Source organism: Esox lucius, chromosome 24, assembly GCF_011004845.1.
Source record: "Esox lucius isolate fEsoLuc1 chromosome 24, fEsoLuc1.pri, whole genome shotgun sequence".
Lineage (NCBI taxonomy): Eukaryota > Metazoa > Chordata > Actinopteri > Esociformes > Esocidae > Esox > Esox lucius.
Genome location: NC_047592.1, coordinates 20,087,241 through 20,100,160, shown reverse-complemented (window position 1 = coordinate 20,100,160; position 12,920 = coordinate 20,087,241). Strand labels below are relative to the sequence as shown.

Here is a 12,920-nt window from a genome sequence, read left to right as displayed (position 1 = left end):
TCAATATTCAAGGGGAAGGGGAGTGCTGAGTTGTGACAGCCCTGTTGGAATGATCAACAGTAATGCAATGTAACAAATATGCAAAAGCACTATAGAATTAAATAATTTTTATGGACCTAATTCTGTGTGATATTTGGAGAATCACAAAGTCAAAACAAATATTACATGGTTGCTGGACTACGGTCAAATGCGCCTTAATTTGACCCCCATGTTAATTTTTTGACCAGAATGTATGTCTTTATAATCTGTGGGGTTTGTAACTTTAAAAAGTCATTTTCATACTGTTTGGAATTATTTACTACTTTCTTCTTGCAGGAAATCCAAATAGAAGACATTTCATAACATTACCGAAAGACAAGGAAAATGTTTTGGGGTTTACAAAGATACATTATTTTATTAAAAGATAGAAGACACCGCAATTAATTTTCTTATTCACTAGCCTATAAATCATATTATGAAGGTCTATAGAAATGAGCATGATCCCAAATAACCTTGTTAATGGTGAAACCAAGCCAGTGTTGCGGGTTCATTTGCCAAAGGAAGCCAGTATTGAAACGTATAAACTCACCACCTTAAGTCACTAGATGAAATCACATGCTAATGTCTTGTGTAAATCATGTGAAGGTGATCAGGTACTCTGGGTAGGCCTGGTCATCGTGGAAGGTGACAAACATGCTAGGTGTTTGCTGGTTGTCCACTAAACTGTCGTAGTTCTCTGTGCTGGAGCGTTTAGGAGTGTGCCTCATCGTTTCATTGCCCACGGTATAGTACCCTGTCAGGACACGAGCCACGTACATACGTCTGTGTCCAACGCCATCGGGGGGGGTGTACCTGGGATTGGCTGAATAGCTTGCATTTACAGCAAAATACACACCAACTCCATATCTTGTCACTAAAAAAATGAATTAAAAAAGAAAAGTTGAAGGAAATGGATGAAACGAGACAGTTCATTTGTATATTAATTTGCAGTTTAGTAAAATGGAATAGATGGTATTGGCCCCTACTGCTAGCATAGCTCCTGTCAAATCCATTTTTTTCTATGGCGTCACAGGTTGTTGCTTTTGTCCCATGATAAAGTATCTTCTCCCCGACCTGGTCCACTCCATTCTTGGCCTGGAAGCGCTGCAAGCACACTGCGTACGCCTGCCACAGAAATACATTCTGCACCCGCTCGATCTTAAAAAGAGACAATGTTTCAGTAACAGGGCAAGATCAAAGATGATACAGATTTATTTATTTCAAACATCCTTCAGCTTGTTTGAAATAAATAAGCAACTGGTTATATCTGTTGTTGTATGCCAATATGTCAGTGGCTTACTTTGAGGATAGAGAATTGCATTCCCGTGGTACTTAAGAATCCACTCGCCACCTGCTGATACTCCGGTGAGGTGGGTAAGAGCTGAACTTTCTTCAGCAGTTCACCAGTGGACATATTATCCCAGTATGGTGGCAATTCTAAAAAGACAAAGGACACAGGTCTTTTAGCGGAGTTAACGTCAAAACCAGATTGGGTTACTAAACAGGAGTCGTGCTTCTGCCTTGCCTATGTGATTGAACTACTGACGTAAAGAAAAAGGTTTATACAACCTATGTTAAGTCACATTAACAGCAGGTTAGGGTCAATAGGCTGTTGTCATGCTGTACAATGGCCTGTTCAAATATTAGTGTTTGGTGCAAATCATATCAATTAGTGTTGGATAAAAAATTTTTTTTGCTAAAAGACCAGAAAGTGCCATAATTTTAAGAAACTCAAGGAATATAAAACCATGCCTACCTCGGTTCTCCTCTCTTTTCATCTCGTAGGTGCGACCTGTGTTCCTGTCAGTGGCAGTGTTGTTCTTCAGGTTCACGTGGACCTTGCCACCATCCATACCCTCCACCTCTGCAAAGATATCTCCTCTCAGGTGGGCCTGCTCCAGAACGTAGTTGTCGTGCCGCGCCAGCTTCATCCAAACGTCTCGACGACGGCACATGTACCACTGCACAGCCTGGGCCACCAGGGCCTCTTCTTTCTCAATCAGCTGCCTACGGAGGGCGCCGCTGAGTGCACTGTCCAGCAACTCGCGCACGCTCAGAACGTCCTCCTTCAGGCCTCGGAAGACGTAGAAAACCTCCCCGGCATCTGACCCCCCTTCCCTTAGCTCCAGGCTCACTCCCAGGGACTTGGCTTCCGTCTGCACGGCCTGCAGCTCCGCCTCGTTCAGCATCCACATGTCCTCTCCCTTCACCTCTCTCAGGGTCAACAGTTCCCCCAGGATCGACTCGAGCTCCCGCCCGGCCCTGACGATGGCGTCTGCGTCACGCCCCACCACGCTCAGCACGGCTGGGGGAGGCATCCAGGGGGCGACGGTCAGGCCCGGAGGGGCCGAGGGGGGTGGAGGGAAGCCATGCGAGGGCCGGTTGATGGAGAGAGAAGAGGCAATGCTCTGTGTTAGCGTCTGTATATGTCGCGCTATCCCTGAGGAAAGAGAAGATCTTGAAGAACAATGTGTAAAGCTACATTTTTACAGAGTCTTCCCCTAGCACAAAAGTTCTGTTAAATTAAATTGAAAATTCTTTAGATAACTGGTCTATAGACAGTACACATACCTTTCATTTTGGAGACTGGGGGGACAGTTCCCAGACGGCTCTCCAGCTCAGACCTGCAGACAGATATATTTTACTTACAATCCAAACAAATGGCTTTAGTCGGGATTTTAGGTGCCTAAGACTTTTCCATTCTAAAGCTAACATACACTTCAGAACATACACTTCAGAACTTCAGAACGTTTACAGTGCCACTTACAGTAGCCTTCACAAGTAGATAAATGGGACTGACCTGAATGCCTCGAAGATGGGTCTTTTTATCATGACGATACGTATGACAGTGAGGGTCGTGGAGGATGGACGCATCACAGCAGACACCATGCCATCCAACATGGCCTGACACACAGAGCTGGCATTCAACCCAGCAGCCCCTGAACAGCAAAGAACCGCGTTTTTAATATAAAAGGCTTCTTTTTAGAATAGACTAATTACTGACGTCAGCTGTTCACAGGTATCTTAAAACCCCAAAAAGTACGCGACACAGGGGCAGAAGCATGGCGATGAGGTAGAAAAATGGTCAACCACAAAGGGGCATGATATAGAGACGGTACCAGAGCAAGCTGAAGGATTGTGGGAAACATTTTCACATTCAGTTGAGGAGCTACCTACCAGTGTTGACTGCAGGGAAGGTGGCAGACTGGTAGCCCTTCCTTTCACACAGTTTCAGAATGTTCTTGCAAACCTTGCGGATCCTTTTTGTGTTGTGTTCGAAAGCGACGTGTATAATCTCCTTGCAGGCCAGTTGACCTGGTCGTGTGCTGCACATCAGGTCTGCAGGCATACCCGCTGACAGAGAAAGGGGCGGGGAGGCGGAGAAGGGAAAGTGAAAAAGGAGGAGGAGCTATTCCCAAAACGTGATGAGCGCAGTGTAAATCCACGTGAGAACAACTGTAAAGTGAGGGAAACAATTATTTGATCCCCTGCTGATTTTGACAAAGACATGAGACAGTCTATCATTTTAAGGGTAGGTTTATATGAATGATGAGAGACAAAATAACAACAAAATAATTTTATGAATTGATTTGCATTTTAATTAGTGAAATAAGTATTTGATCACCACTCAATCAAAGATTTCTGGCTCCCAGGTGTCTTTTATACAGGAAACGAGCTGAGATTAGGAGCACACTCTTGTTACCTGTATAAAATACACCTGTCCACAGAAGCAATCAATCAGATTCCAATCTCTCCACCATGGCCAAGACCAAAGAGCTGTCCAAGGATGTCAGGGACAAGATTGTAGACCTACATAAGGCTGGAATGGGTTACAAGAACATCGCCAAGCAGGTTGGTGAGAAGGTGAAAACAGTTGATTATTCGCAAATGGAAGAAACACAAAACTATCTCCCTCAGTCTGGGGCTCCATGCAAGATCTGACCTAGTGGAGTTGCAATGATCATAAGAACGGTGAGGAATCAGCCCAAAACTACACGTGAGGATCTTGTCAATGATCTCAAGGCAGCTGGGAACATAGTCACCAAGAAAACAATTGGTAACACACTACGCCGTGATGGACTGAAATCCTGCAGCGCCCGCAAGGTCCCCCTGCTCAAGAAAGCACATGTACAGGCCCGTCTGAAGTTTGCCAATGAACATCTGAATGATTCAGAGGAGAACTGGGAGAAAGTGTAGTTGTCAGATGAGACAAAATTCGAACTCTTTGGCATCAACTCAACTCGCCGTGTTTGGAGGAGGAGGAATGCTGCCTGTGACCCCAAGACCACCATCCCCACCGTCAAACATGGAGGTGGAAACATTATGCTTTGGGGTGTTTTTCCTCTAAGGGGACAGGACAACTTCACTGCATCAAAGGGACGATGGACAGGGCCATGTACCGTCAAATATTGGGTGAGAACCTCCTTCCCTTAGCCTGGGCATTGAAAATGGATGGGTGTTCCAGCTGGACAATGACAAAGGCAACAAAGGAGTGGCTCAAGAAGAAGCACATTCTGGTCCTGGAGTGGCCTAGCCTGTCTCTAGACCTTAATCCTATAGAAAATCTGTGGAGGGAGCTGAGGGTTTGAGTTGCCAAACGTCAGCCTCGAAACCTTAAAGACTTGGAGTAGATCTGCAAAGAGGTGTGGGACTAAATCCCTCCTGAGATGTGTGCAAACCTGGTGGCCAACTACAAGAAATATCTGACCTCTGTGATTGCCAACAAGGGTTTTGCCAACTAAGTCATGTTAGTTGGCATGTACTAAGTCATGTTTTGCAGAGGGGTCGAATACTTATTTCATTCATAAAAATTCTAATCATTTCATAACATTTTTTCTGGATTTTTTTTGTTGTTATTCTGTCTCTCACAGTTCAAATAAACCTAGCATTAAAATTATAGACTGATCATTTCTTTTTCAGTGGGCAAGCGTACAAAATCAGCAGGGGATAATAAAAAAAAAACCTCACTGTATATGTTTCAGACGCCATTTATTTTCTTTTTTCTATTTGTGTAATAAGTGCAAACAAACCTTGTGCTAAATCTGCTTGGACAGTGGGCCCTGCTGCCACCAGAATAGCTTTGGAAACACCTAGGGGTTGATAAGTGAAAGGACAAAGAGATCATGATAAACAAAAACAAATTACAAACACGCGCACACACACACGCGTACAAACAGTGATGAATAAAACAGAAACGGACAAACAGTGATGAATAAAACAGAAACGGACAAACAGTGCAAGAATGACCAGTGATACCTGACGGGTTGGGAGAGAAGTCTGTGGTGTTGATGACGACATCAGAGAGATTAGAAATGATGTCGCCAAAGATTAGCTGTAGCTTGACACTACCTAACATCACAGAGACCTCGTCTTGAGTGGTCGAGACGTGGCGATAGAACGAGGCTGGGAGAGAAAACGGGATGAAAAGTTAAAACAGGGTAACACAAATGGCCTGAGCCCATATTGAGATGCATTTATGAAGCATCTGAGTGGAGGGCCACTGATCTACAGACTTCTTAATCCCAGAGGTCCAAGACTGCATCTTTTTACTAACCCTGATCTGGATTAGCCTTCAGTTGAAATCCTCTGAGATTCAAATTACTCTGGGATGTCTGGAAAGCCTGGAAATCAAATAATAGACATACAGAACAAGGAAAACCCAGTGATTTGCTTGATTAACTTCAGCTTTTCATCAGCATGAAAAATCCTTTTGGGTTTGTGAAGCATTCCCTTTTAAGTCTCTCACCATTGCAGACTCCCGGTCACTGGGAAGGATGACAATGCGAACTAGGAATGGAGTTCTGGTGGTCCGGGTTTGCTCATACTCATGGATCGCTCCCAGCAGAACCTGCGCTGCCACTTGGTGAGGAAAACCAAGGACAACACCGGTTCCAACCACAGGGAAGGCAACAGAGCGGAAGCCTTGGTTTTCACAAGAGGTCAGAATTCTCTTCACACCCCGCCCCAGAGCCTGGCAGAGAACCAGAGGTCTAGGGTTAAGGGTCATAACGGGAACCAAACCCTCTGTCTGCATCTAGCTAGCAAGGCTGCATCAGCGCATATTGTAGATAGAAATAGATTGAACATGAAGAATATGATTTGCCAAACCAACCCTCATTAATATGAACTGCAGAATATTTTTTAATAGAGTCAAGTCACTGTGGAATGACTGTTTCAAGATGACCCTAAAACATTTGAATGCTGCAAGTACTGCAAAAAAGAAAGTTGGATGCTCACCATAAAAATGTCAAACCTATTTGCTAATTAAAATTTTCTTACTTCGTAATTTCAATTATTTAAATTGTTAATAGCATGTTTTATAGTTTCTATAATCATTAAGTAGTTTTAGTTACGTTTTTGGACCAGAAATTAAGATTAGGTTTAGGGTAGTGACAAGTACAGTTAACCCTAACTGCTCCCCCCAATAACATTCCACATCATTTTGGTAAATGAGAATTGGTTCTTAATCAACATGCCTGGTTAAATAACTTTAAAAATAACAGATACGACTAATGTGGGCATTGTTTTCTTCAGAATAAACTAGAACAGAGTTGACAGGACCAGACAGAAAATACAACTAGGGTAGAAACATGACGGTTCATATGCATGTTATTAATGCTTTTTAAACTTACAGCAAATTTTAATTTGTACAAATCCGCCTAAAATATATATTTCTTTAAACTTACAAAACACATTCATAATAAAAAAATATATTTCTTAGATTTGGACAAGAGGTCAACATTTTCTGTCTTGGGGCCTAAGCAGAGACTTGGGTTGAGGTTTCTCACACACACACACACACACACACACACTTGTACTGCTGGTCCTTGGGGGTTGTTGTCCCAGGGTGCACAGTTGAGGAAGAATACACGCCCCGAGCTGAAACCAGGCAGTCCCTCCACTAGGATTTTTTCACCAGGCATACTTTGTCCCCCTGATTCTCTGAGAAAAGCAGCCATCATCTCTGGTCCAGCTGCCTCAGACAATAAATTACCCACACGAGAGGAAAGGGGGTCACTACCAACCATGGGGGAAACCAGCGCATTCACCTTCAGACACAGGAAGAGAAAGAACATTTATAGGAAAGACAAAGAGCAAAGGAATAAAGAGTAAAAATTAAAAGAATAATCTGGAGTCAGACTGTTGTTGGAGCACAGCTGAAGCTATGCTGATCCCTCTCACCTGCTGCTTCTCTATGGTTCCCTGGACAATCTCTACCTGGACACAGGCCTCTGAAGCGACTGCTCCCCTGGTGTAAGTATCAGTGTCCCCATGAGAAGTATTTGTGGTGGTAGTTGTGGTCCTGGACCCTCCATCCCGCTCAGATGATTCCCCCCTCCCCAGTAACAGCCTATCACAGGCCTCCTGCATGGCTCTCACCACCTCTGTACGTACATCAATCAGAGTGACCTTGGTAAGGACACGTTGTTCCCTCCCAAAGTCCCTCACAGCAGAGACTATGGCCTCGGAGCACACCTTCAGAGGAACCCCAAATATCCCTGAGCTGATGCAGGGCATGGCCAGGGTCTGGAGCTGCAGGGTCTCTGCCAGATGGAGGGCTGTTTTAACTGTCTTCTCCAGTAGAGGGCGCTCATTCCCGCTGCCCCCTACTGGTCCCACTGCATGTAACAGCATTTTACAAGGCAGCTTCCCTCCAGTGGTCTCAACCACACGACCTGTAGCTAATCTTCCAACCTGCCTAACCAGATCCCTGCTTGCCTGCTGTACCTCAGGCCCCCCTGCCCGACTCAGAGCCGCAGCCACACCTCCACCGTGATCCAGATCCCCATTGGCAGCATTTACCAGCGCATCCGCTTTTTCCTTGGTGATGTCCCCCTGGCGCACCACAACCTGCAGACCACCTTGAAGGCAATAGCTGGCGCCTTCCACCGTCTCCCCTGCGTTGCTAACTGTGCTACCTTGGCTGTCCAGCTGGATAAGGCATTGATGAGAGCGGCCAACTAACACCAGATTCTCTGTTCCCTGGCCCTGGAAGTAGCGAAATGCCCCAGGCTGGTCGATGGTTATGGTTTGGCGGACCAAGGAGGCCAGAGTGGGGCCCAAGTTGTTCCTGACCTGGGCCACCCGAACAGAGGGTCCACGGAGCATCACAGAGGGGCGGACGGACGAGGCTGAGGGGTAGAGTGTCACCCCAGTGTGGTCCACACCTAATCTCTCCAGCAGTTCTGGTAGGTGTTCCGCTATCTCTGGGAAAGGTAAAAGCAGTGTTTGGTCAACACTGGACTGGCCTATCTGATAGGCTTCGATCTCATCCCTCAGCTGCTGAACCTCCTTAACGTGGCCCAGCAGCTGCACTCGACAACCAGGGACATACCTGGCCACCACCCTGCGTCTGTGTTGGTTCAACTCCATCACCTTCTTCTCAATGATGGACATTAGTTCTGGTGGGAAGGAGTCACAATTGAGTATGTCAATCATCTCCTCCTCAAACTCCCCCAGCAGAGCCTTCTCTGCCTGGTCAAGTTTCTCAGGGGAGAGTGCGAACAACCGGAGCTCTGTGACCCCTAGATCCACCTGTACTTGGCTTCCAAATCCCAGCAGGCTGCCCAGGGACCCAGGCCTACCATATGCCTCATTCAGAAAAGTCAGGAGGTTGGGGGACACCCCAGACACTACCCGCTCCATCACCAGAGAAGTTTTCTCTGTAACCAACTGCCTGGCTGTCCAGACTTCATTTGCCGAGCCCTCCAGCACCAACTGAGATGAGTCACCGCGTGTTACCTTCACCCCTGGCACAAACTCACCTAACTCCTTCTCTATCACTTCCCCAAGAAGGCGGAGCTTAGCCTGTCCCAGTCGACATACGGTTCTGATCTTTGCCTGCTTTGTTGAGCTCAGATGCTGAACCAGGTTGGCCTCAATCTCCTTCAGCTTGGCCTGAACCTCAGAACCCTCCCCAACCACCACAACAAACCCTTCTCCCCCCTCCCCGTACATCCTCACATCCTCTGAACCCAGGGTACTGCTCTGCAGCAGAGTGTGGACCTTACGTGGGTCTACTTCATAGTGGCATTTGTACCGGTCCACGAGCTGTTCAAACAGTTTCTCTACCTCTAACTTCCATCGTCCCAGCTCAATACCATCCTCAACCCCAGCTCTGCATGACTCAGCTTGGCCTGAGCCTCTAACTACTGCTCTCCCCTCCTCTGAAAGGAGCTGGACAGAGCAGCGCAAAGAGGACAGCTTTTGCTGAAGGTCTCGTCCAGCCCCAGGGCTCTCCTTTAGGTAGCGCAGGAGGTAAGAATCTAGATGAAGTTCATGCTCTGGGCCATCAGGTGGTGATGCCTTATCAGAGTAGGAGGGATGGATAGGGACAGATGGAAAGAAGTCAATAGTCATTTTACACATCACATATCTCTATTTATTACAATATTCTATTAAGCATGTGCTTATATTTATATATTTATTATTACAGGTCGACCCTAATACACAGTGAGGGAAAAAAGTATTTGATCCCCTATTGATTTTGTACGTTTGCCCACTGACAAAGAAATTAATCCAGAAAAACTCATGTCAAAAATGTTATGAATTGATTTGCATTTTAATGAATGAAAAAAGTATTTGATCCTCTCTCAATCAAATATTTCTGGTTCCCAGATGTCTTTAGGAGCAAACTCTTAAAGGGAGTGCTCCAAATCTCAGCTTGATACCTGTATAAAAGACACCTGTCCACAGAAGCAATCAATCAATCAGATTCCAAAATCTCCACCATGGCCAAGACCAAATAGCTGTCCAAGGATGTCAGGGACAAGATTGTAGACCTACACAAGGCTGGAATGGGCTACAAGACCATCGCCAAGCAGCTTGGTTAGAAGGTGACAACAGTTGGTGTGATTATTCGCAAATGGAAGAAACACAAAAGAACAGTCAATCTCCCTCCGTCTGGGGCTCCATGCAAGATCTCACCTTGTGGAGTTGCAATGATCATGAGAACAGTAAGCAATCAGCCCAAAACTACACGGGAGGATCTTGTCAATGATCTCAAGGCAGCTGGGACCGTAGTCACCATGAAAACAATCAGTAGCACTATGCTGTGAAGGACTGAAATCGTGCAGCGCCCGCAAGGTTCCCCTGCTCAAGAAAGCACATGTACAGGCCTGTCTGAAGTTTGCCAATGAAGATCAGAATGATTCAGAGGAGAACTGGGAGAAAGTGTAGTTGTCAGATGAGACAAAATTCGAACTCTTTGGCATCAACTCAACTCGCCGTGTTTGGAGGAGGAGGAATGCTGCCTGTGACCCCAAGACCACCATCCCCACCGTCAAACATGGAGGTGGAAACATTATGCTTTGGGGTGTTTTTCCTCTAAGGGGACAGGACAACTTCACTGCATCAAAGGGACGATGGACAGGGCCATGTACCGTCAAATATTGGGTGAGAACCTCCTTCCCTTAGCCAGGGCATTGAAAATGGGACGTGGATGTGTATTCCATCATGACAGTGACCCAAAACACATGGCCATTGCAACAAAGCAGTGCCTCAAGAAGAAGCAAATTAAGGTCCTGGAGCGGCCTAGCCTGTCTCTAGACCTTAATCCCATAGAAAATCTGAAGGGAAGCTGAAGGGTCAAGTTACCAAACATCAGCCTAGAAACCTTAATGACTTGGAGAAGATCTGCAAAGAGGAGTGTGACAAAATCCCCCCTGAGATACTAAGTCATGTTTTGCAGACGGGTCGAATACTTATTTACTCATTAAAATGCAAATCAATTCATAGAATTTTTGACATGTGTTCTTCCGGATTTTTTTGTTAATATTCTGTCTCTCATTGTTCAAATAAACCTACCATTAAAATTATAGACGGATAATTTCTTTGTCAGTGGGAAAACCTACAAAATCAGCAGGGGATTAAATAATTATTTCCCTCACTGTACATTCTGGATTATCAGATGACCAGTTTGGAATTTGTCCATTTCGGAGACTGTGTTCGCCTCCAGATCCACTAACCTGTTTGATTAACCTTTCTGACCTATGTGTACTGTATAGTCTTTAAATTCAGGCCTCACCAACTGTCCGATGTCAGAGCAGTGTGTTGTGGTTGAAGGATCCAGGCTGCCTCTTACTTTGAGAGAGCGAGTTCCCCCAGGTAGCTCCAACACATGATGGGCTTTCTGAAGTACTCTCTCCTGGGCTGGAGGATATACAATGTATAGGTTGTTCATGCATATTAGTAATTATAATAAGGTAGAGAGGCATGATCTTCAGTTTTACTAGTATTACAGACAATAACAATACCATTAGAATAATAACAATGCATTCAGCCTTTTGCTAGTTAATGGTAAATATTTGCACCTTCGTTAAAGAACTTTAGACTAATCGTTAAACAAACAATCATTTGTGTGGAACGTTTCGGTCATATTGTGCCATGATGTTTATGTTAAAAGTAAAATACAGATAAATAAGTAGTTCAATTAAGCAAATACAGGTGTATACATATCTCAAAAACCTTTGCAGATAACAAACAATACAAAGTTACCACGTAACTAACCTGCAATGTTAATAACATTGCTGTGCACCGGAATATGTAGTATGTAGGATGTTTGTAAAAAGCAACATTTCTATTTGCATTGTACTGACATAAGATGAATAGGAATTGTATTTACAATAACGTGTCCAAAAAGCAGTGCTACCTTTACAATGTACACTAATAAAAAGCTTCAAAATGTAATCTTTCCCATCATAAAAAAGTTCAGTGTTTTGTGTGTGCATAGACAAAAATTACACCTGAAAGTGAAACTGGCAGATTGATGTCTCGTTCTTTTTTTGTTGTTATTTTTAAGGTGGGTGCATGCATTAGGCAATTCAGGCTAAATCTGAAAGTGAAACCCTTACATATTTCTAATAAAAAGTCTTATGTGTTTGTTTTACATTAAAGTATAAGAAGCAATCTTCGAATGTCCATACCTGCCCGGTCTTTAAATGCAATCTTGTAAACGTTATCACGAACTTGGTTTATAGAGCTGCAGTCTCCACCACCAGACTTCCGACGAACCTTAAAGTACTTTTCTGTCTTTTCTTTTTGTACTGGATCAAAATTGTCCAGCTCGAAGAACACTGGGTAATTAAACATTTCCATGTTTAAGGCAAAATACCATCACTTTGTTAATAGTAGGCAAATTAAAAGTCACCCGTTGAGTCGATAAAGTATCCTCTTGTAACCGTGTTGCAGGTGATCTTTTATAGATAATGACTGACATGAAGGAGAGGCAGCTACAATCCTCTGAGCGACGGTCCATCACGGTCACATGGACGTCCTCGCTAGGGGGAGCCCTCGAGTGGATGTTGAGCAGGACGGACGGCGATGAGTGATGTTGAAAGCGGGTGGAGGGTACCATTAGGACGCGCACTGCAACCTGTTGCTCACTCGAGAAGTCTGCATTTCCAATTTTGAAAAGTCCTAAGATTTGTCACATATTATGTTTAATTAAATATAAAAACGAACAAAAATAAAACCCCATGACAATATATATTTAAACGAGTGGCTATGTTAATAAATTGTAAAAACAGAGTGCCTTATCAATTGATAATACTTATGAAAATATAATAAACACTCTGTTATGACACATTTGAATTCTTTCAGTACTCAGTAAATGGTTCATGGGGGAGGGGATTGGAGCTGCGAATCAGCCACCCCAAGAATACGCAAAAAGCATATTTTTAGAAATGTTGGCCAACTGAAAAGTATGAACATGGAAAGTTTGAGCATGTACAGTACTCAATACTTAGTTGGGGCTCCTTTTGCCTGAATTACTGCAGCAGTGCGGCGTGGCATGGAGTCGATCAGTCTGTGGCACTGCTCAGGTGTTATGAGAGCCCAGGTTGCTCTGATAGTGGCCTTCAGCTCTTCTGCATTGTTGGGTCTGGCGTATCGCATCTTCCTCT

General features: G+C 44.5%; 1 protein-coding gene across 1 annotated transcript; it reads right to left on the bottom strand.

Annotated features, from left to right (window-relative positions):
- Positions 1-375: 375 nt before the first annotated feature.
- Positions 376-12,213, bottom strand: LOC105007125 (protein mono-ADP-ribosyltransferase PARP14). The gene is made up of 15 exons (XM_010865941.4): positions 11,943-12,213; positions 11,045-11,169; positions 7,201-9,324; positions 6,831-7,067; positions 5,765-5,989; positions 5,573-5,639; positions 5,275-5,421; positions 5,049-5,108; positions 3,196-3,372; positions 2,819-2,957; positions 2,590-2,642; positions 1,775-2,458; positions 1,319-1,455; positions 1,005-1,176; positions 376-892 (listed from the first exon to the last, which is right to left on the bottom strand). Exons 1-15 carry the CDS (start codon positions 12,112-12,114, stop codon positions 615-617), a joined length of 4,797 nt encoding a protein of 1,598 aa, XP_010864243.2. The 5' UTR covers positions 12,115-12,213; the 3' UTR covers positions 376-614.
- Between the last annotated feature and the right edge of the window lie 707 nt (positions 12,214-12,920).